This window comes from Neoarius graeffei, chromosome 18 (assembly GCF_027579695.1).
Source record: "Neoarius graeffei isolate fNeoGra1 chromosome 18, fNeoGra1.pri, whole genome shotgun sequence".
NCBI lineage: Eukaryota > Metazoa > Chordata > Actinopteri > Siluriformes > Ariidae > Neoarius > Neoarius graeffei.
The window spans coordinates 60,968,950-60,992,778 of NC_083586.1; the positions used below are offsets into that span (position 1 = coordinate 60,968,950).

Sequence of the window (23,829 nt, forward strand, 5' to 3'; positions counted from 1 at the left end):
TCTGACCAATCAGAACTCAGTGGTACAGAGAATCATGCCTTTTTTGTGTGTGTGCACGCAGAATTTCGGTCAGTGGGACACGGCGCAGTTCAACAGCTCAGAACGACAGCTGAAGTTCCTCCGACTGATGGGCGGGTTAAAGAAGGGCAACCAGCCAAGCGGACAGGGCCCCGCCCGCTTCAACATGGCTCTGGGAAAGGAGGGCCAGCAGACGCTCGAGCAAGGCCTTCTGGGACAGTTCGAGCGAGCACAGAACCGACGAATGGACTTCCAGAACAGAGGGGCGGGGCTTGGTTTCTCCGCGCCGCCTGATAAGTTTCATATCGACGCTGAAGCTCAGAGTCAGAACTCAACACAGTTCGATGACTGATGTGGTAAAGGATACGAGTGGAATGGAATCTGCTGTGTTGCCGCCCTGCTGGAGAAAAACTGAACTGCTCCAAGGTTGTGACGACAAATGTGTCCAGCATTTTTTCTACCATCGTGGTTCCTTCGAGTAATTTATGCAACCGAAAGATCAAAGCCCCAAACCTGTACCGAGTCGCGGCTGGGATTTTATGCTCTGTTTAATTAATTGTTGATAAAAATATGTGTCTCTAACTCAAGTTTAAAGAATGACAGAAAACTTGTTTTTATTCACTTTTCAGACTGCTGTAAATACACGACCTCTGTATGGACAGAAATGAAACCATTTAGGGAAGAAAAACAAAAAAAAGTAGGAAGACTTCTTCAGAATAAAAGTCATGGCTGAAAATTAAAGAAAAATGAAGTCATCTCTGAGCATTTCGTTAGCGGTCCGCGTACATTACAGAGGCTTGAACACTTTCAAAGAGGGAGGACGGGTTACGTCAGACGTTCCCGTGGGAGAGGATGGGCAGCTAGCTGGTGTCGTTTCTCCAGTTTGTTCCTCTGAGGTTCCTGTTGGATCACTGTTTACGCTAACATGAACAGGTCAGAGCTCTGCTTTCTAATGAAATGGAATAAAATCTGCAGTGGCGTGAGCTGGAGATGGCAGCTAGTCTCGAGGTGTGTGTGTGTGTGTGTATGAAGCTGTGTGTTCCGGGGTAAAGGTCGGTGCTGGACGTCGTTGACATTCACGTTCACGCCTGCAGGTACTCGGGCTGCACTCGCGCCACCTTGCGAAATTCTTTATTGTGCGTGCGAGGACACTGCATCTCACACCAGCTGATGGGAACCATCTGTACTCCTGGAAAAAAAAAAAAAACACAAACACACACAGGGCAAGTTTCAACAGACAAGCCACGCCCTCAAGCCTGGTCATATAAAAACAAAGCCGATTTATTCGCTCATAAACCTCCAGTGTCTTTCCCTCGGGATTTGCCTTCATTCTCTTGCTCCTTTCCTCCTTATAAAGACCTCAAAATAAGCAACTCTTCCTATTCCAGCAGTTGTTCCTGTAAACCCAAACTCCTACACCCGGTACTCATAAAAGTAACTCGATCGAGACTAGGACTAAACTCGCAGTAATTTGCGCTCGCTGACCTCTGCCAATTGAAGGTTAAGGACAAATTGTGCCCTGAACCCAAAAAAAAATTCTGTTTTTCATGGATCAGTGATCCAGACCAGCACCAAAAGTCACAGCAATGTAATTCAGTCCAGAGGTATTCTTTTTAGTGACTGGTTAAAAACTGAGGGAGAAATAACATCCTTTAAAAAAAAAAAAGTTAGGAGGATAAGAAGGAGGATCCTGAGTGAGAGGAACAATTTGCATTAATCCTGCTCGTGCAAATTAATAATGTGACATTTATATAGCGGGCGGCACAGTGGTTAGCGCTGTCGCCTCACAGCAAGAAGGTCCGGGTTCAAGCCCCGTGGCCAGTGAGGGCCTTTCTGTGTGGAGTCTGCATGTTCTCCCTGTGTCCGCGTGGGTTTCCTCCGGTTTCCCCCACAGTCCAAAGACATGCAGGTTAGGTTAACTGGTGACTAAATTGAGCGTAGGTGTGAATGTGAGTGTGAATGGTTGTCTGTGTCTATGTGTCAGCCCTGTGATGACGTGGCGACTTGTCCAGGGTGTACCCCGCCTTTCGCCCGTAGTCAGCTGGGATAGGCTCCAGCTTGCCTGCGACCCTGTAGAACAGGATAAAGCGGCTAGAGATGATGAGATTTATATAGCGTTATGTACAGGGAGGACGAGTTGGCCTGGTTGAAAAGAGCAGCAGTCACGGAGAAATTGAACACGAGTTCCAGAGTTTGTGGGCTGTGGCACTGAAGGACCTGCCCTTCCCCTGCCCTGGGGTGGGAAGTCTGGGACAGTAAGGGGTCAGGTGGTCACTCAGATACACAAACTCTTCTGCTTTATACTGCTGGCAGGAAATATATATATATATATATTTTTTTTATATTAAACAGCACCACCTACAGGACTGGAGGACTTGTACGCCTGCTAAACCAAACCTGAAAGCCAAGTTTCAACATTACGCGTTCTGAGACATTTATCAGACATCAGGAAGCACAAGGGAGGATGAGTTCTAATCAATGAAATCGTGTTTTAGTACAAAAGTGCATCATTAACTCATTCTTGAGCTTAACTCAAGAATGAGTTAATGATTTATGAATTAACTCAAGTCGCACAGCGTCTCTCGGTTTAATTTCTGTCGTCTTTTCTTAGTGGTTTCAATTCTACTTTAAAGAACACTGAACGGTTTTCACTCATGCCCCTTTTCCACCAAATCAGTTCCAGGACTGGTTCGGGGCCAGTGCTTAGTTTGGAACCGGGTTTTCTGTTTCCACTGACAAAGAACTGGCTCTGGGGCCAGAAAAACCGGTTCCAGGCTAGCACCAACTCTCTGCTGGGCCAGAGGAAAGAACCGCTTATGTCAGCGGGGGGGCGGAGTTGTTAAGACCAACAACAATAACAAGACCGCGAAAGATCGCCATTTTTAAGCGACGAGAAGCAGCAGCTGTACAAACGCAAAGTCATCCATTATTATTATTGTTGCTGCTGCTTCTTCCACGTTGTTTTTGCTTCGATATTCGCACCAAGGTTTATGCAAACGTAGCGACGTAACTGACGTATACAGCGATGTAAGGACGTGGCACCGCGAGCGATGGAAAAGCAAACTGGTTCTCAGCTGGCTCGCAAGTTGAACGAGTTGTGAACCAGCACTGGCCCCGAACCAGCCCTGGAACTGATTTGGTGGAAAAGGGGTATCAGGTATGAACCTGGCTTTAGTGAATGCTGCACGTTTACAAACGCCAGGGGGAAGAGAGCTTTAACTCCAGGGAATCATTCACAAAACATAAATGCGTGCAAGTTTGATCTTGGTCCTGGTTTAACTGTGAAAGATCTTTGGAGACGGTGTGATTAAAGCGAGACAGCGCAGGTTAAAGGGTGTTAAAGCCACAAAGTGAGCTCATTACTCAGATTACTCAATACACACCAAACCCTTTTCTGCAGTTCATTTGGGCTGCGTTAATAATCACAAACTTCAGCCCTTTATATTTTCTGACATGTTCATCTCCGTATGAATAAATGTTGACGCTTCAGTGGAATGGAACAATGTACACACACCTGTAGCCTGTTAAACAAGCTCTACAAGTCCAGGAATTCACAAATGCAAATTAATTACATCACATAGCTTTAAAAATATTGCTGTCGAAACATCAGCACCTGAATCAAGTCTCTAATGGAACGGTTCGTTAATCCCTACAGCAGCCTGAAGTTCGTTACTTTCCTTTCACAGCGTTCTATTCCTCGTACACGACAATAAGAACCATCACAACGTCCTCCAGCAGCTATAACCACTCGCTCCTCCACCTGTCTCTCAAAGAACTGCACAGCGTAAACCTTCTTAGATTTTAAATAAAGGTCTCCATAGAAAGGTTCCTCGTATAGCGCCCCGTTACTACAGAAACTATGACGGATCAGAGCTTTAAATATTTGCTACACATCAGTTTGACTGACAGAGATCCTGTCTGGAGGGGGCGTGTCCACTCACCTGCCTCACTGTGGGCCACGACCACGCCCAGTTCATTCTCCGCTGTGGTGAGCAGGTAGTTGGACTGAACGTCCCCCAGTGAGATCTGACCAAAGGGGGTCAAGGGTCAGTAACAAAACGGCAGACATGACGTACAACACAGCGAACTGAGAACTGATCACATGATTAAAGGATACCACTTTGGCGAGGACGATGTCACCGGGTCGGAAACTTTTATACGTCTCCACCTGCAGGGGACAAAATTATCACTGTTATTATTATTATTATATAATCTGAATTCAATCATTGATTTTTTTTTTTATAAAAACTTAAGTTACACACTGTACCTTGTACTATATTTTATTTTGTATTTCTAATTATGAATTAACTGCCTGCTCTTTTTTAGAGATCTGTAACTTGAGAATTTCACTTGTCTTATTTTTATCCTGTGTAAACGGATGAGACGACAAAGTTAAAATAAATCAAATAGATTTTAAAATGTCATGGTCAACAAAAGAAACATAACTTTGTAACGTCACAGCTCACTAAAGATCAGAAAATAAACCAGATTCTGAAATGAAGAGATAGAAAAACACTCACCTTATCCTTCTCTGTCGCTCTCACATCTTCCTTCCTGCAGAGAGACACGGATGGACGGGAGGGAGGGAGGGAGAGCGAGATGGAAATAGAGAGAGAATGAGAGCGAGATGGACGGAGGGAGAGAGAGGAAGACGGATACACACAGGCAGGAGGAGAGGGAGAGATACAGGGAGAGTGTGTGTGAGTTCACACTCCTGAAAGTGCCTCAGGGAGGATCAGTAAATGTGTTTTTTCCCCCTGAACACCACTGCTGTGCATCTGCTGTGTGTGTGATATAAACTCAGATACGAGTCACATGACCTCCGTGTTTTTTAAAAAAATCATCTGCACACTCGCTCTATACTTCATTCACTCACTCCTGGACTTTCATGAACAGCCTGTGGGTTTTTTCTTACACATTTCCCTAAAGGTCACATGTTCAAGCTTTAATGTTTGTGTGACCTTTCACCCCAAATCATAGGAGTCCCTGAGCCAGGGTTCCATCCTTTATACACCTTTAAACCATGAATCTCAGTAGAAGGACCGACTTCACCTGCTGCTGCTCCGAAACACTGAGTGCTGCGTCACCGAGCCCATGTTCCTTCAGTCTTTATTTTTTTTTAAAGATATTTTTTTGGGCTTTTTGCACCTTTATTGGATAGGACAGTGTAGAGACAGGAAATGAGCGGGGGAGAGAGAGACGGGGAGGGATCGGGAAACGACCTCGGGCCGGAATCGAACCCAGGTCCCTGGATTTTACAGTATGGCGCCTTATCCACCTGAGCCATGATGCCCTTCCTCGGGTCTTCATTACCGAGCCCGTGTTCCTCGGGTCTTCATTACCGAGCCCGTGTTCCTCGGGTCTTCATTACCGAGCCCGTGTTCCTCGGGTCTTCATTACCGAGCCCGTGTTCCTCGGGTCTTCATTACCGAGCCCGTGTTCCTCGGGTCTTCATTACCGAGCCCGTGTTCCTCGGGTCTTCATTACCGAGCCCGTGTTCCTCGGGTCTTCATTACCGAGCCCGTGTTCCTCGGGTCTTCATTACCGAGCCCGTGTTCCTCGGGTCTTCATTACCGAGCCCGTGTTCCTCGGGTCTTCATTACCGAGCCCGTGTTCCTCGGGTCTTCATTACCGAGCCCGTGTTCCTCGGGTCTTCATTACCGAGCCCGTGTTCCTCGGGTCTTCATTACCGAGCCCGTGTTCCTCGGGTCTTCATTACCGAGCCCGTGTTCCTCGGATCAGACAGACGGCACAGCCTTCCGCTGGACGCATCTCATTACGATTGCGTTGACAGTAGCGTGACATCGGCACACCGTGGAACTAAACGGAGGAGTGAATAAGCTGGCTAAGAGAAGAGTCACAAGTTCGTTATACCAAACTAATTTATTTGGTTATAAAAGTAAGATTTTTACTTATCGGTAACTTTTCACAAAAAAAATTTTTTTTTTTAAATCACTTTTCTGAATTTCAGCTCGCTATGAATTGAAGGAGCTGCTGCACAGACTTATGGGTAATATGGAGCAGGGAGGATACGGCCATGTCTCCTTCACCTGGGACAGACTGAAGGCGTCGTATCGAACAGGAAACGAGCGTTCAGGAGCATTTTCACTGTTTCGAAAGCACCTGATCTCTCCACTAAACACGACTAGTGTATAATTAAACAATTAGATTTTTATTTAAATGAACTCTTATTTAAGTTAATTTCTTAATAAATAATTGATTTCAATTATAAATTAATTGATCATTTATAATTAATAAATAAATTATTGCATTTCAATTTCGTTGTATTTATTCACAAAGATATTCTATATAATAAATAATTTGACTAAATGTACATTTAAAATTATTGCTAAATGATTAATTTACCAATAAGTTAATTAAAAATAAACTAAATTACTTTATAATTGATTAACATTTGATTTTAGTTATTTCATTGGTAATTATTTAATAATTCATGTATTTAATTAGTTAACATGCCATTTTAATGCTGTTCACAAGAATAACTGAACAGGAAGCGGCGCAGAAGTTTACTTTAGCGCTTAAAAAAAATAAAATAAAAAACCTCTGCTTCCAGACGACTATTATTATTATTATTATTATTATTATTATTAATAGAAGATATCACGATGCCTGTAATATCTGAGGAAAGCCCATTGTGATAAAGTGAGACTGATATCTGATCCAGCTCGAGTCTGGAGCAGTCACTGATATTACGATAAAAAAAAAAAAAAAAAAGTGTTTGAACGTTAGAGACATAATTTCAGGGTGTGCGTGTGGATATATATGTACCTGATGGTGCCTCTGAACCGGTCTTTGAGAGGAGTAGACCCCACATAGAGGATGTGCACCTTAGCAAACCGTGGGTTGATGCTCATCACCTGGGGACACGGACACACACACACCATTCATACACAAGGGACAAAGAAGGAACTGGGGGGGGCAGTCACAGTGCCAGAGCTGAAGCGTTGTCTCGCGCTGTTCTGGTTACATAACCTAAAAGGAGCCTGTGTTCAGATTCCGTGTTTCCATGACAACCTCTCAAGTCATGTACACTGCTGCTATTAAGAACACGTGATGAGCGGTGCCAGGGGGGAGGGGCAGGGGTTCAGGATGATTCATGAAAAAGCCTGGTACTGACATGCTCAACTAAAGCACCGACAGGAACTGATGGGGTTCAGGGGGGCGAGGCTAGCAGCACAGACACACACACACCAATTGGCTAGAACAAAAAAAAAAAAAAAAACACCAAACAAAAAGACCTCTTTTCTTTGGTCTGGTGTTTGATATTATCGTCAATATTATTTTATTTCTCAACCTGCATGAAAAAGATATTTAAAAATGAATAAATAAAACATGATTCCAGGAGGATTTAGATCAGGTGCGTCATGCCCTCATGAAGGGTCTGAAGTGCACCGATGAAAACACACTATGCTGTTCTTTTTCTGTCAAAATTTTCCTCCGGCTAATCAGAGACTTTATAAAACAAACTTTTTTTTTACATTACTGCATAAAACGATGGTTCTGTTTCGCTGTTGTCGATCTATTTATTAGATTAAAATGAAGGAAGTCTTGTTGAGAAAGAAAGGAATGAAAAAGTGTTTTGAAAGAAAGAAGAAAATACACAAGAAAATGAAAGTCAGGCGATTAAAGAGAGAAAAATAGTGAAAGGAAAGACTGAAAGAGAAACAAAAGCATGTACCAGTCGTCTCTTGTTTTGAAGAACAATAAATTAGAAAGAAAGAAAGAAGACGAGGAGAGGGAAAAAAAAATCAAAAGTGGAATGGAGGAAAAGTGAAAAAGACAACAAGGGAAAGAAACAGTCAAAAGCTTGGACACACCCTTCAATTCAGTGTATTTTCTTTATTTCAAAGTGCCATCAAGGTAAACACTGGATACACTAAAGAACCTAAAATAAAACAATTCTGCAGATATTATTTCACAGTTCTGGTGTCTTCAGTGTTGAAAATAGTCACAATACAGAACACCTATGAATGAGTATAGTACTGTAGGGGTGTACAAACTTTTGACTGCTCCTGTGATTGTTCCAGTCGTCTCTTAATTTGTTGCAAAAGTTCTGTTGGTTCCAGTTTGGACGAGTTTTCAGGTCAAACAGTTCAAAAGTGTATTCAAGGATTTTCTAGCTCTCAGCACTGGGAAAGGTCTCTCTCCCTTCACACACACACCCCTACCTTACAGGTGACGATGGCTCCGACGTCAGGTAAAAGCTGCGCTTCTGTCTCTTTAACTACGGAGATCACCGGCAGCTACGACGATAACGAGAGAAAACCAAAAACACACAGACTGAGATCAGGGTTTAATCCTTTCACACTGAAACAGTCAGAAAGAGAAACCAGAGAATTTCCCCTGAAGAGACATGATCACTACGTTCACACTGCGAGGCTTAATGCTCAATTCCGATTTTTTTGTGAAATCCGATTTTTTTGTGAGGTCGTTCACATTAACAAATATATGCGACTTGTATGTGATCCTCAGTATGAACGAAAAGCGACCTAAAAGTGTTCCGCATGCGCATTGCAGGATACGACGCCGTCACACGCAGTGAGCATGGCCAGTGTTTACGGAAGTAACCTAAAGTTTCCTGTGTATGACAGTAGCCAGCATGGAGTACCTGGCAATGATGCAGTTGTTGTTGCGACGGAGCCAGAACATGCACAATAGCCTGATGTTAAGGAGGAGGTTGAGAAGGAAGAGGGCAAGGGTTTTGGCTCAGGCGTTCTGCGGGGTAGTGACTGCAACCTCCGTTCAAAGGAACATCAAAGCCATGTTGTTGTAACTTTTTTTGAGAGACCCGCCGCCTACTTCAGCGCAGAATAGTGACGTTTGTGGCTTGTTGATGACGTGTAAGTCGGATGAATGCGACCTGGCGGTTCAGACTGAAGCCGCATATGAAAAGATTGGATAGGAATCGGAATTAGGACCACATATCCAAACGGCCTGGGTCGGATTTGAAAAAAATCAGATCTGTGTCGTTCATATTGTCAATAAAAGATCGGATACAGGTCACATATGGGCGAAAAGATCGGATTTGAGTCACTTCAGCCTGCAGTGTGAACGTAGTGTAAGAGTGATAAAGTGGGCGCGTCTCCTCAAACCTGCAAGGCACAGGCTTGTGCAATCTCACCACACACAGTCATGTGTCTCTCTCTCTCTCACACACACACACCCCCTCACCTCCTCGCCCTCGTTCCTCCGGAGCACGTATCCGGCCAGTGAGGCGAAGATGGAGCCGTGCCTCAGATATGTCCCTGCGCCGGGGGTGCAGTCCTCCACGCTGCAAAGCCTTTCACCTGAAATGCGTTCAGTAAACTTCGTTTTCCACATTTTTCATGAAACAATGAACAACAGGAGAAATTTGACTCTGATATGGACAGGACTAAACAAGGCAGAGGGGATGCGCAGGTGGAGCTCTATACAAGCATCCCATATCTCATGCGTGTAGTAGACACAGGACCCCGTCCCCCCCAAACGTCCGTCCCCCCCGAACGTCCGTCCACCCCGAACGTCCGTCCACCCCGAACGTCCGTCCACCCCGAACGTCCGTCCACCCCGAACGTCCCGGACCCCCCGTCCCCGCACGTTCACCCTGACCCTGTCCTGGACCCCATCCAGTGTTGCCAGATTGGGCGGTTTTAAGTGCATTTTGGCGGATTTGAACACATTTTGGGCTGGAAAACGTCAGCAGTATCTGGCAACACTGACCCCATCCCTGCATGTCCCCCTGATCCCACCCCCATGTGTAAAACCCTGCCCTGTCTGTGCCGACTCTGAGTTAGCTGAGCTCAGGACGTGTTTAGACGCATCTTGGTTAGATGTTTACAATTCGGGAGCTGCACGTGACCGCTTACCTGGAAGTCGATCAAAACATTGTGAATGGAATGTCTGGCTCGAGCGCAGTTATGAGCCCCAGGCGGTGGGCGTGGCTCATTCACCGCGGAAAAGCAAAAGTTTTAACAAGTCCACAGCGGCACCCGCCCTGACACACCCCGCTGCCCGAACCGCACCCGCCCCGAACCACCCCGCTGCCCCGAAACGCACCCGCCCCGAAACACCCCGCTGCCCGAACCGCACCCGCCCCGAAACACCCCGCTGCCCCGAACCGCACCCGCCCCGAACCACCCCGCTGCCCCGAACCACCCCGCCCCCCGAACCACCCCCTCAGCCCCTGGAGTCGCTCTACAAACTCAGCTTTTTAAAACCATGTAAACACCTGAGCTGAAAAAGCGCCTCTCTGTAGCGCGGCGGCTGCTGCTAGCAGCGCTAATGCTAATGATTCAGTCAAAAACTCCGGACGGCTTCACTTTAAACATTCAGAACCAAAACACACACAGCCGCGCTACTAAACATCCGCCCGGGCTGATCTCAGCGCTCAAACCGCTCGATTAAACACCGAACCGGGTAAAGGTACTGTTTAAAGCAGGCACGTACCTGGAACACACAGCTTCATGGGCGACATGTTTTCAAGAAGAACCCACGGAGCGTTGATTGGCTGGGAGTAAGAGCGCGAGGCTGGTTTCTGATTGGTCGAGAGGACGAACACGGGACACTCTGGACGCCATCTTTGTTGTGGAGAGGAAAAAAACAGCCAGTGACCTTCTTGTTACAGCAGATCTGCCACAGTTGAAGTGATTGAACGGGTTAAAAATGCACATACAAACAAGCAACAAACACATAAACAACACTAGGATATTCCTGCTGATCCAGGGAATCGACCCAGCAACCTTTTGGTATCAAAGCTGCTTCTCAAACCTTTAGGCTGTATACAGAAATTACAGATAAATAACTGAATACAGGAAACAATAGATACATTAATAAATAAATTAAGGCAGAAAAATAAATGGACAAATACATTAAGGCTTTAGACAAAAAGCAATGATGCATACATATATGATTGTATTATACATTATACAACCCCGATTCCAAAAAAGTTGGGACAAAGTACAAATTGTAAATAAAAACTGAAGGCAATAATTTACAAATCTCAAAAACTGATATTGTATTCACAATAGAACATAGACAACATATCAAATGTCGAAAGTGAGACATTTTGAAATTTCATGCCAAATATTGGCTCATTTGAAATTTCATGACAGCAACACATCTCAAAAAAGTTGGGACAGGGGCAATAAGAGGCTGGAAAAGTTAAAGGTACAAAAAAGGAACAGCTGGAGGACCAAATTGCAACTCATCTCATCTCATCTCATTATCTCTAGCCGCTTTATCCTTCTACAGGGTCGCAGGCAAGCTGGAGCCTATCCCAGCTGACTACGGGCGAAAGGCGGGGTACACCCTGGACAAGTCGCCAGGTCATCACAGGGCTGACACATAGACACAGACAACCATTCACACTCACATTCACACCTACGCTCAATTTAGAGTCACCAGTTAACCTAACCTGCATGTCTTTGGACTGTGGGGGAAACCGGAGCACCCGGAGGAAACCCACGCGGACACGGGGAGAACATGCAAACTCCACACAGAAAGGCCCTCGCCGGCCCCGGGGCTCGAACCCAGGACCTTCTTGCTGTGAGGCGACAGCGCTAACCACTACACCACCGTGCCGCCCAAATTGCAACTCATTAGGTCAATTGGCAATACATAGTTTTCACTGACGTCACGGCATTCCAGGGAACGCCCTCCAGCCACCATCTTGTGGGTCAAACAAAACGGACCATCGCCATTACCGGCTACGTTATCTCGGACGAATTTATGAAGTTATATAGTCAGTTTTCTAAAATAAAGATCAATGTCGGCAAAATCAAGCAAACAGAAGTATATAGATACATTAGACGACATCTCACAACAACGGTGTGCAGCCAAACTGGCCTTGATTGGGGGAATTGACCCCTACGAAGTGGACAAAGATGCATTTTCAAGTGACTATGCAGGGCTGCCATCCATATCGTACCCTGATATTGTGAACTATTTCGTGAATAGTAAAAGCGCCTACACACTTGACGACCTCAAAGCATACAAGTCGCTGGAGTCATACAATTATTTTGTCTGTGGCTGGGTCCGTGAAGTCCACCATATAAAAACAAGTGACAGTCGTGTCCTAATTACAGCCAAGGTATGTAAACATTGGAAATAGAAATAGAAAACGTGACAAACGAGCGATATTAAGTGTACATTACAATGTAAACGTATACTCAGCGGTTCCAGTTAGGCATTCTCCAGAGATTGTTTGCACAATGTTTTGGTTTCCAAAAACAAACTTAAACACAATTGATTGTTTATTTAAACAACTTACCACTTATAAAATTATCGGAGCAGACTTTGCTGTGTTTGGAAGGCTGATAATCCTTGTGGTTGATTCTCGCAAGCCATAGATTTCTCCTTTGTATGCTGAGTTTCTTTGTTTGCTCGCCTTCGTGCTCCCGTACAGTGGGAATTCCATAAAAGCTCCGCTTGACGTCATCATCTGACCTATTACGACAGCCGTGAATACAACAGGTGTGCACCATTGCTAGCTTTTAATAGCCTGCTTGGGTTCTTTTGAAGACTGTACTCGCGCGTTACAATGTGTGCTCAGTGACCCGTAAGCTTGACCTACAAGATGGCCACCACTAGGGAATCCCCGACTCTGTGATGTCATGTGCAAACTATGTATAGGTCATTAACATGACTGGGTATAAAAAGAGCATCTTGGAGTGGCAGCGGCTCTCAGAAGTAAAGATGGGAAGAGGATCACCAATCCCCCTAATTCTGTGCCGACAAATAGTGGAGCAATATCAGAAAGGAGTTCGACAGTGTAAAATTGCCAAGAGTTTGAACATATCATCATCTACAGTGCATAATATCATCAAAAGATTCAGAGAATCTGGAAGAATCTCTGTGCGTAAGGGTCAAGGCCGGAAAACCATACTGGGTGCCCGTGATCTTCGGGCCCTTAGATGGCACTGCATCACATACAGGCATGCTTCTGTATTGGAAATCACAAAATGGGCTCAGGAATATTTCCAGAGAACATTATCTGTGAACACAATTCACCGTGCCATCCGCCGTTGCCAGCTAAAACTCTATAGTTCAAAGAAGAAGCCGTATCTAAACATGATCCAGAAGCGCAGACGTCTTCTCTGGGCCAAGGCTCATTTAAAATGGACTGTGGCAAAGTGGAAAACTGTTCTGTGGTCAGACGAATCAAAATTTGAAGTTCTTTATGGAAATCAGGGACGCTGTGTCATTCGGACTAAAGAGGAGAAGGATGACCCAAGTTGTTATCAGCGCTCAGTTCAGAAGCCTGCATCTCTGATGGTATGGGGTTGCATTAGTGCGTGTGGCATGGGCAGCTTACACATCTGGAAAAACACCATCAATGCTGAAAGGTATATCCAGGTTCTAGAGCAACATGTGCTCCCATCCAGACGGCGTCTCTTTCAGGGAAGACCTTGCATTTTCCAACATGAGAATGTCAAACCACATACTGCATCAATTACAGCATCATGGCTGCGTAGAAGAAGGGTCCGGGTACTGAACTGGCCAGCCTGCAGTCCAGATCTTTCACCCATAGAAAACATTTGGCGCATCATAAAACAGAAGATATGACAAAAAAGACCTAAGACAGTTGAGCAACTAGAATCCTACATTAGACAAGAATGGGTTAACATTCCTATCCCTAAACTTGAGCAACTTGTCTCCTCAGTCCCCAGACGTTTACAGACTGTTGTAAAGAGAAAAGGGGATGTCTCACAGTGGGAAACATGGCTTTGTCCCAACTTTTTTGAGATGTGTTGTTGTCATGAAATTTAAAATCACCTAATTTTTCTCTTTAAATGATACATTTTCTCAGTTTAAACATTTGATATGTCATCTATGTTCTATTCTGAATAAACTATGGAATTTTGAAACTTCCACATCATTGCATTCCGTTTTTATTTACAATTTGTACTTTGTCCCAACTTTTTTGGAATCGGGGTTGTACATACTGCGTCCTGGTGCCATCTCTTCCCCAGGTAAGTGACTCACACACACACGACCGTCTACATGATGTAAAAGAAAACGTCATTAATCAGACCAGGTCACCTTCTTCCATTGCTCCATGGTCCAGTTCTGATGCTCACATGCCCATTGTAGGTCTTTCGGTGGTGTGCCAGAGTCAGCATGGGGACTCTGACCAATCTGGAGCTACACAGCTCCATACGCAGTAAACTGTGATGCACTGCGTGTTCTGACGCCTTTCTGTCATGGCCAGCATGAACTTTTTCAACAATTTGTGCTACAGTAGAGTAGCTCTTCTGTAGGATTGGACCCAACAGGCTAGCCTTCACCTTCACTCCCCCCACACATCAACAAGCCTTGGGTGCACATGACCATTTCACTAGTTCACCGGTTGTCTTTCATTGGATCACTTTTGATAGATACTAACCACTGCATATCAGGAACACCCCATCACGTCAAAGTCACTCAGATCCTTACGCTTGCCCATTTTTCCTGCCTTCAACAAATCAACTTCAAGAACGGACTGTTCTCTTGCTGTCTTTATAAGTATCCCCTGGGAATCAAACTGGCACCTTTCTGGTCCCAAAGATACTTCTGTAACCCTTAGACTATAGCTTCCTATATAGATATTAATAATGTACAGTGCCTTGCAAAAGTATTCATACCCCTTGAGCTTTTTCACATTTTTCCACTTTACAACCACGAACTTAAAAGTTTTTTATTGAGATTTTATGTGATAGAACAACACAGAGTAGCACATAATTGTGAAGTGAAACGAAAATGATAAATGGTCTTCAAAATTTTAAACAAATAAAAATCTTAAAAATGTGATGTGCATTAGAATTCAGCCCCCCTGCGCCAATACTTTGCAGAGCCACCTTTTGCTGCAATTACAGCTGCAAGTCTTTTGTCGTATGTCTCTACCAGCTTTGCACATCTAGACACTGAAATTTTTGCCCATTCTTCTTTGCAAAATAGCTCAAGCTCAGCCAGATTGGATGGAGAGCGTCTGTGAACAGCAATTTTCAAGTCTTGCCACAGATGCTCAATGGGATTTAGGTCTGGACTTTGACTGGGCCATTCTAACACATGAATATTCTTTGATCTAAACCATTCCATTGTAGCTCTGGCTGCATGTTTAGGGTCATTGTCTTGCTGGAAGGTGAATCTCCTTCCCAGTCTCAAGTCTTTTGCAGCCTCCAACAGGTTTTCTTCCAGGATTGCCCTGTATTTAGCTCCATCCATCTTCCCATCAACTCTGACCAGCTTCCCTGTCCCTGCTGAAGAAAAGCATCCCCATAGCATGATGCTGCCACCACCATGTTTCACAGTGGGGATGGTGTGTGCAGGGTGATGAGCAGTGTTTAGTTTTCTGCCACACATAGCGCTTTGCATTTAGGCCAAAAAGTTCAACTTTGGTCTCATCTGACTAAAGCACCTTCTTCCACATGTTTGCTGTGTCCCCTACATGGCTTCTTATGCCTGTCTTTCTTCTTACCACTCTTCCAAAAAGGCCAGATTTGTGGAGTGTACGACTTATAGTTGTCCTGTGCACAGATTCTCCCACCTGAGCTGTGGATTTCTGCAGCTCCTCCAGAGTGATCATGGGCCTCTTGGCTGCGTCTCTGACCAGTGCTCTCCTTGCTCGCTCTGTCAGTTTAGGTGGACGGCCATGTCTTGGTAGGTTTGCAGTTGTGCCATACTTTTTCCATTTTTGAATGATGGATTGAACAGTGCTTCTTGAGATGTTCAGAGCTTGGGATATTTTTTTATAACCTAACCCTGCTTTAAACTTCTCCAGAACTTTATCCCTGACCTGTCTGGTGAGTTCTTTGGTCTTCATGATGCTGTTTGTTCTTCAGTGTTCTCTAACAAACCACTGAGGCCTTCATAGAACAACTGTATGTATGCTGAGAGTAAATTACACACAGTAGGACTCTATTAACTAATTAGATGACTTCTGAAGGCAATCGATTGCACTGGATTGTATTTAGAGGTATCAGAGTACAGGGGGCTGAATACTAATGCACACCACATTTTTCAGATTTTTATTTGCTTAAAATTTTGAAGACCATTTATCATTTTACTTCACAATTATGTGCTACTCTGTGTTGGTCTATCACATAAAATCTCAATAAAAAACTTTTAAGTTTGTGGTTGTAAGGTGGAAAAATGTGAAAAAGTTCAAGGGGTATGAATACTTTTGCAAGGCACTGTACACTAATCATATAGCAGTAATAGTCCAGGGAATTAAACCAGAAACCTAACCTTCTGGTCCCAAAACTGCTTCTCTAACCCTTAGGCTATGGCTTCCTCATATATTTAGATAGATACAGGTTTTATTCTTCACTTGTACGTGTTTATTTGTACTCAGGCTACTTTACACACTATTATAAAATGTTATTCAGAACTGCAATTAATTTGTTCTATTAAATAAAAACCACATTTCCACAATTTCTTTTCAAACGACTTTTATTAAAGCGTTAACACAAGCTCCAGTGTAGGCTCACATCAGACAGACAGTCAAACAAAAATAAATCAAGGCATCGTACTACAGACACCTACGCTCAGGGATGTCGCATTTATATGGAATATTTCAGGATGATGACGACGACGACATTTAAATACAGTCAGATTTACACACCATGTAACACACGTAAGCACCCTTCAAAATATTAAAAGTTAGGAATGATAACTTTTGGTCCTCAGACTTAACTCCAAGGGGGAATCTGAAACGATGGACACTGTGTGTGTGTGTGTGTGTGTGTGTGTGTGTGTGTGTTTTAAGTGGCATGCTGTAGGCGTGCAATGTTTGGTGTGAGTCACGGTGCGATTTGGAACACAGCGCATTCAGCTTCTTTTCTACAAAAGAGGCACACAAACACACGCGCGCACACACGATTTACCCGCTGCCCCATCGTCCGTTAAGTGCCGTTGCCTGGATACCGTTGCCGTAGCGCTTCCACTACCGAGCAAAGCCGAGTGTGTTCTATTGAAGCCACAGAAAACGCAGTGCTTTAAATGCACAAGGACGTCTCGGGTCACCAGGGGGTTCAACCGTTTAATACTGCCGAGGAAGAGTTTCTGAAATTTGCTCCCAATTCTGAATAAATTATTTCTCACAAGCGAGTTACTGAGCCATGTGTGGAACCCAGTACCATCCTTATAGAATGTGATGTGTATAAACATGTGTTTGATAAATATATCTCTCTCTCTCTCTCTCCCACCACTTCCTCCCACACTTCCCCTCTCTATTTCTTGGCCTTGCCCTGAGCAGCCACAGCCTCCATGGCCTTGCGGACCGTCTCCTCATCCCCGAGGAACTGCATGGGCTTCACAGGCTTCAGCGTCTGGTCCAGCTCGTACAGGATGGGGATTCCTGTGGGCAGGTTCAGCTCCATGATGGCCTCCTCGGACATACCTGAACACACACAATGATACGGAGGAGTCGGATTTTACAGAGCATAGTCACGTGGTCATGGATCTACAGACACGAACTCCCTAAAGGACGAATAATTACCAACATACCCTGGTGGTGTAATACCACAGTGAACAGTAGGGGGCGGTGTGGGAAGTGAAGAGTGCGTTACAGTGAATGAGGCTCCTTTATCAAACTGCACACAAAATTATATGGGGTTCAGCAGTGACGGAGCACACAAGAGAGATAATGTTCAGGAAAATCCAGTTGTTTGTATGGTTTGTGTAAATTTACACAAAAGGAGTCACTGATGCTGCAGACCTGGCAGTGAGCTTAATTTATTATTATTATTATTATTTATTCCCCCCCAGTTTGGTCACATACCAATCCATTTCATAAGGCAGTTAGAGTCATACACACTTCCTCTGAGTCACGTCTCATACGAGCTCACAAACACCCACCACTGGCTAGTGCCCCTCCTATCCAGACAACATGCCCAGTTTTGTTCTCTTGGACTCCATCTGGCCACAGATGGACGTAGCTTCTCTACACTACAGGGTGAATTGTTTTTCTGCCACTTGAGAACAATCAGTTACATGAAAAACTCAAACTAGAAATAAAAGAAATAGATAAATAATTCTGTAGCTCTGTAGAAACACTGAAGAATTATCAGAAGCCCATCGGAGCTAAAAATAACTCAAGAACAAGTGGTACTAATCTAACTATCCTTCTGGCCATCTAACCATGCACCTACGCATCTAAAAAAAAAAAAAAAATCTAACTACCCACCCAATCGATCTAACTAGCCATCCAACTCTAACTACCCATCAAACTGGAACTACTCTTCTACACATTTAAGACCTAACCACCCATCTAACTATTTAATTACCCACCTAACCATCAAACGATAACCACTCTTCTACCCATTTAACCACCTAGCCATCCATCATCTAACTACCCATTTAAAATCTAACTACCCATCTTAGCCAGAGAGGATCGTTCATTTTTGTCAACCTGGAACGACCATCACTGAACAGAGGTGGGTGTCTATGACATCTATCAGCCTACAATGCAGCCATCAGCATTCTGATTCTATGATGATCCATGAGAGGATAAATACTTGATACTCCCTATTAGACAGACAGAACTGAGGAAGCGTTTCGGACGAGAGGCGAAACGTCTTCAAGACTTTTCAAGCAAGTCCAGTTGCTCTCTTCTACCAACCACAGATTATTATGTACCTGGATGACTGAGTATCTTCACAGATATGAAACTACCCATCAAACGATAACTAAACTATCCATCTAACCATCTCGCCATCTAACGACTCTTCTACCCATCTACCTACCTACCTAGCCATCTAAAAAACCTAACCAACTACCCAGCGAACTATAACTACCCTTTTACCCATCCAACCACCCACGACTAAAATATTAAACTGTTTTCTTTCTCTCTCTCCCCAACACAATCCTCACTCTGTTCCTCCACTTTCTGCTGTATCCGCCCCTCTGGAGTCGCGGGGTGAAGGCTGAAACACTTGCTGTAAGGGCACACGGTGCAATGTGGGACGACTCCTCACCCTCCAGGTGCTTGACGATGCCGCGGAGACTGTTGCCATGGGCGGCGATGAGCACCCTTTTGCCCTCTTTGATCTGCGGGACGATCTCGTCATTCCAGAAGGGCAGAGCGCGGGCGATTGTGTCCTTCAGGCTCTCGCACGATGGCAGCTGGTCCTCCGTCAGGTCGGCATAGCGACGGTCCTGCAGGAAAGCGATGGGCAGTGCTGTAAAAACCAGACCTCGGGGCGGGTTTCCAGCTCAGATTTTATTCAATAAAACCATACAACTGTTGTGAAATAGATAAAATCACATGAATAAGATCAGGATGTAGATATAATTTTTTTTTTAAATGCTTGCATTTATACGTGATTATGTTTCCTTGTTTTAAACGTAATCGAATACATTTCTTGACTGACAGGTGACAAAAGTGGAACGAAAGCAGGTGAGGCATAAACCCAATAAAGATCCTTTTATCAGAAAATAACACTGTACAAACCATCAGTGTGAGACAGAGTCATGTTTACTCCTCCAATCATGCGAGGAATTGAGAATGAAGGGTTGTGCAGGAAAGGGGCAGGGCATTATGTGAGTGAATAAATACACTCCCACTTTGCATATTTATAGAAGGTAAATGCGTACTCCGGAGCCGCGTATTCTGCCTCAGGATATTTCTGTGGAACTGCTTTACCATGATTCGTGTTATTCAGTAAAACGGTCTGCTGAAGGCTGCTGTATGATGTTCACCTGGCTGATGCTGGAGTAGAAGTTGTGCTCAGGCTCCATGGGAGGAGGTGGGATGTCGTATGAGCGTCTCCAGATCTTCACCTGCGCCTCTCCGTGCTTGGCCGCCGTCTCGGCCTTGTTTAACCCCGTCAGGCCGCCGTAGTGCCGCTCGTTCAGACGCCAGGTGCGATGCACAGGAAGCCACATCTGATCGATGCCCTCCAGCACTAACCACAATGTCCTGATGGCCCGCTTCAGCACAGACGTGTAGCACACATCAAACTCATAACCTGCTTCTGTAGGGCCGAGAGAGAGGAAAATAAATAAATAAACAAACATTTATTTCTACACACTACTGAAACACAAGCATGGGTTTGTGATTTTCCTGACCTCACGAGTCACATGAGAGAAAAATTCAAATGTGAAATTTCAGAAATATTTTTAAAATGTCCGTCACTAGGGTGGCACGGTGGTGTAGTGGTTAGCGCTGTCGCCTCACAGCAAGAAGGTCTGGGTTCGAGCCCCGTGGCCGGCGAGGGCCTTTCTGTGCGGAGTTTGCATGTTCTCCCCGTGTCCGCGTGGGTTTCCTCCGGGTGCTCCGGTTTCCCCCACAGTCCAAAGACATGCAGGTTAGGTTAACTAGTGACTCTAAATTGATCGTAGGTGTCAATGTGAATGGTTGTCTGTGTCTATTGGCCCTTTTCCACTACCCTTTTTCAGCTCGCTTCAGCTCACTTCAGCCCAACACGGCTCGCGTTTCGACTACCAAAAACCAGCACGACTCAGCTCGTTTCAGCCCTGCTTAGCCCCTAAAACTCGCACCGTTTTGGAGTGGGGCTGAAGCGAGCCAAGCCGTGCCGAGTGAGGTTGGGGGCGTGAGCAGACACTCCCCTGTGCACTGATTGGTGAGGAGGCGTGTCCTCACATGCCCACACACGCCCCGCGAGCGCGCTGGGATCTGTAAACACCGCAAACCCGGAAGAAGAATAATTACGAGAATTTCTGAAGCCTTATGCGCCTCGCCTCATCTATACGCTCTTGCCAGTATCTGTTGGCGTTGTCGGTGACAACAAGCCACAGCACCAAGACCAGCAACACTAACGACTCCATGTCCTCCATGTTTATTGTTTACTATTCGGGTCGTGAGACTACCGCTTAAAAGCTCACTGAATCAGTGACATACAGAGCATCGTGGACGAGTTCGCGGAGCGCAAGGCTCGTCGTATGCCCTTCAAATAATGCGCGCAGTAGGCTATTGATGTTTTATTATGAGCCATGTACAGTATGTCGCCTAATGTTTTTTTGTTTCTGAGTTACATGTTCGTTTGAAGGACTAAATGTACAAAATAACATAGTTGCACCCCGTAGTGTTGAAATTGGTAAACACAGTGCATTCAGTGAGGTTTGCACCGCCCTCCTTTTATTTCTGACTCTTCCTGTCACCGTTGCAACCTCTGAGCGCTCATTCGTATGCCCTTCAAATAATGTGCGCAGTAGGCTATTGATGTTTTATTATGAGCCATGTACAGTATCCTAATGTTTTTTATTTCTGAGTTACATGTTCGTTTGAAGGACTTGATGTACTAAATAACATAGTTGCACCCGGTAGTGTTGAAATTGGTAAACACCGCAGTTGCGGACATTTTGTAGCCTAAAATGATGTTATGATAAGCTTTAATAAAGGGCCCGGTCATTTGCCCCGCTCCCGGCCCGGCTCTGACTTGTTCCGCCACTGTCACTGATGTCACTGTTTGCGCTGCTTAACGACATCACGTGACGTCCACCCACTTTCGCTAACTCCACCCAATGTGTCCACCCACTTCCAGCCAGCACAGTTCAGCGCGGTTGTAGTCGAAATGCAACTCCAACAGCCCCGCTCAGCTCGACTCAGCTCGACTCGGCACGGCACGGCTCAGCCGCGTTTGTAGTGGAAAAGCGGCATATGTGTCAGCCCTGTGATGACCTGGCGACTTGTCCAGGGTGTACCCCGCCTTTCACTCGTAGTCAGCTGGGATAGGCTCCAGCTCGCCTGCGACCCTGTAGAACAGGATAAAGCGGCTACAGATAATGAGATGAAAACTAATTTTCCAAAAAGTACAACGTTCATCAGCTTGAACATATATTTTTAACATACATAACGTATATTTATTCAATACATTTTGCATATTCATTCATTCATTCATTCACTCACTCTTGTTGGCTTGTTTGTCTATTTTTTAAATTCTGAGTATTTCTGTATGTATGGAGTTAATTTCTTATAATTTATTTTTAAATACATTCTGGATTTATGTACATCTTCCTTAACTCATTGTTTTGAATTTATTCATTTCTGCATGTGTATGCTATTTTTAAAAGTTAATTTGTCTCTTATTTTAAATATATATTCCTGTATTTATATACATCTTCCTTAAGTAATTGTGTTTTAATAAATATAAATACACACACACAAAGTTAATAAATAAAATATTAAAAACAGGTATATAATTCATGGGACTTATTCTGCCCTGTTTATAATTTTTATTTATAAATCTAAGAATTTCTGTACATGTATGCTTTTTTTAATTAATACATTTAAAATTAATTTCTCATTTAAAATCTATATTTCTGTATTTATGTCTTGAATTGAATTTTGAATTTTTTGAATTTATTTTTTTATTTTCGAACATGTATAAAAAAAAATGTATATGTAACTATTTGTACATACAAAAGAAAGAAAAAGAGAAAGTGAAAAAAAAAGAATAAATAAAATAAACAAAGAGCTAAGACATTACAAAACACCGCGCATTGTTCGAAATAGAAGTGGGAAGAAGTACAATACTTTAATTTCCCACCCCTTTTTAACTACCCCGAAATCCAAACTACATTAATACACCTATAAAAATATACTCCATATATACACTTCATGAATATCTATATAAATATATAATTACAAAAATATATACTACATTCATACACTTCATAAATCTCTATATATTTATATAATTACAAAAATAAATAAATAATAATAATAAATATATATATATATATATATATATATATATATATATATATATATATATATATATATATAAAAACACACACACACAATACCATATATACACACACTTCATAAATATCTATATAAATATATAATTACAAAAATAAATATCTACTACATACCTATCCCTGTAAATATGAAGATATAAACTATCCCCATAAATAAATATATACCATATACTCAGTTCTAATATAACAATCAACCCTATTCTATTTATCCCTCATCATCCTCCGTTAACATACTTCCTCTTCTATATACTTGTTTAAAAATATTTTTGTACCTGTTTTTAAACAGATTTATATTTACACTTTGTTTTATTTCTGTCTCCAGTCTGTTCCATAAAGTCATCCCACAGCTCGATATGCACATGCTTTTCATATTCTTCTTGACGTCATCAATTTTGTTTCCTTTGTCTTTTCTGTATTTATTTGTAAATATGATATGGGGGCGTGTCTTACAAATACAAGGGGTGTGTCTGTTGTATGTAAGGAAAATTTTTTCAAAATGTATTTTTAAAACAATTTTTAAATTACTTACTGAGGTGTTTATTTATTCTCTTGTTTATAACTATTTTAATTTACTATTAAAGTTGAGATTATCACTGTTCCTCAAACACAGCGCGCATGCGCGCACAAAATGCCGCAGTATCCTAGCAACCAGTGAGCTCCATGCGTAAATAGCGTAGCTCGGACACGCCCCTAACGCACTCTGGCCCAAACTAAACTCCATGATTAAGAGGGACACGCGGCGGTTTCAGGGTCACACGGTTTCACCGCCGCTCACCTTTCAGCGCCTGGGCGCCTCTCTTGGCCTCCTGGATGCCGGTGTCGCTCAGGTCGGCGTCGAACCAGCCGCAGAAGCGGTTCTCCTGGTTCCAGCAGCTCTCTCCGTGCCGGATCAACACCAGCTTGTAGGCGGCCATGGTGCAGTCTGCTCGGTGTAGTCGCGCGGTACTTCCGGCAAAACAAGAGCCTTGCTGAGGAAGCGTGGACTGGCGGAGACGGAGGATGAACGCGTTCCTGGTGCTGATAACCGGAGCTTCCTCCTGAAGGTCGCGGCTCTGAGGTCGGACAGACTGAGGAAGTGAAGAACGAAAACACTTCCTGCTTCCTCTTCTT

At 43.9% G+C, this 23,829-nt stretch overlaps 3 protein-coding genes across 4 annotated transcripts in view; 1 reads left to right on the forward strand and 2 right to left on the reverse strand.

The window, feature by feature from the left end:
* knop1 (lysine-rich nucleolar protein 1) overlaps positions 1-765 on the forward strand; it is a 20,741-nt gene extending 19,976 nt beyond the window's left edge. For both annotated transcript variants that reach the window (XM_060899144.1, XM_060899145.1), the window contains one exon: positions 62-765. In XM_060899144.1, coding sequence (XP_060755127.1) covers positions 62-370 — 309 coding nt within the window. In that variant the 3' untranslated portion in view covers positions 371-765. The remainder of the gene's footprint in view (positions 1-61) is intronic.
* Positions 607-10,517, reverse strand: exosc1 (exosome component 1). The gene is made up of 8 exons (XM_060899146.1): positions 10,465-10,517; positions 9,211-9,326; positions 8,208-8,282; positions 6,808-6,896; positions 4,539-4,572; positions 4,136-4,186; positions 3,960-4,044; positions 607-1,207 (listed from the first exon to the last, which is right to left on the reverse strand). The coding sequence occupies exons 1-8, from the start codon at positions 10,490-10,492 to the stop codon at positions 1,101-1,103; spliced, it is 585 nt and encodes a 194-aa protein (XP_060755129.1). The 5' UTR covers positions 10,493-10,517; the 3' UTR covers positions 607-1,100.
* Positions 10,518-16,428: 5,911 nt separating this feature from the next.
* pgam1b (phosphoglycerate mutase 1b) lies at positions 16,429-23,829 on the reverse strand. Its single transcript, XM_060899147.1, has 4 exons — positions 23,495-23,829; positions 19,696-19,970; positions 18,972-19,152; positions 16,429-17,395 (listed from the first exon to the last, which is right to left on the reverse strand). The coding sequence occupies exons 1-4, from the start codon at positions 23,631-23,633 to the stop codon at positions 17,226-17,228; spliced, it is 765 nt and encodes a 254-aa protein (XP_060755130.1). The 5' UTR covers positions 23,634-23,829; the 3' UTR covers positions 16,429-17,225.

Coding starts and splice junctions, on each gene's coding strand:
- exosc1 (XM_060899146.1), bottom strand. CDS start 10,492: ATGTCGCCCATGAAGCTGTGTGTTCCAG. Junction 4,187..4,538: donor GAGCGACAGAGAAGGATAAG/GTGAGTGTTTTT, acceptor TGTCCCCTGCAG/GTGGAGACGTATAAAAGTTT. Junction 1,208..3,959: donor CGTGGCCCACAGTGAGGCAG/GTGAGTGGACAC, acceptor TTTTTTTTCCAG/GAGTACAGATGGTTCCCATC.
- pgam1b (XM_060899147.1), bottom strand. CDS start 23,633: ATGGCCGCCTACAAGCTGGTGTTGATCCGGCACGGAGAGAGCTGCTGG. Junction 19,153..19,695: donor TCTACTCCAGCATCAGCCAG/GTGAACATCATA, acceptor GCTTTCCTGCAG/GACCGTCGCTATGCCGACCT. Junction 17,396..18,971: donor CATCGTCAAGCACCTGGAGG/GTGAGGAGTCGT, acceptor GTGTGTGTTCAG/GTATGTCCGAGGAGGCCATC.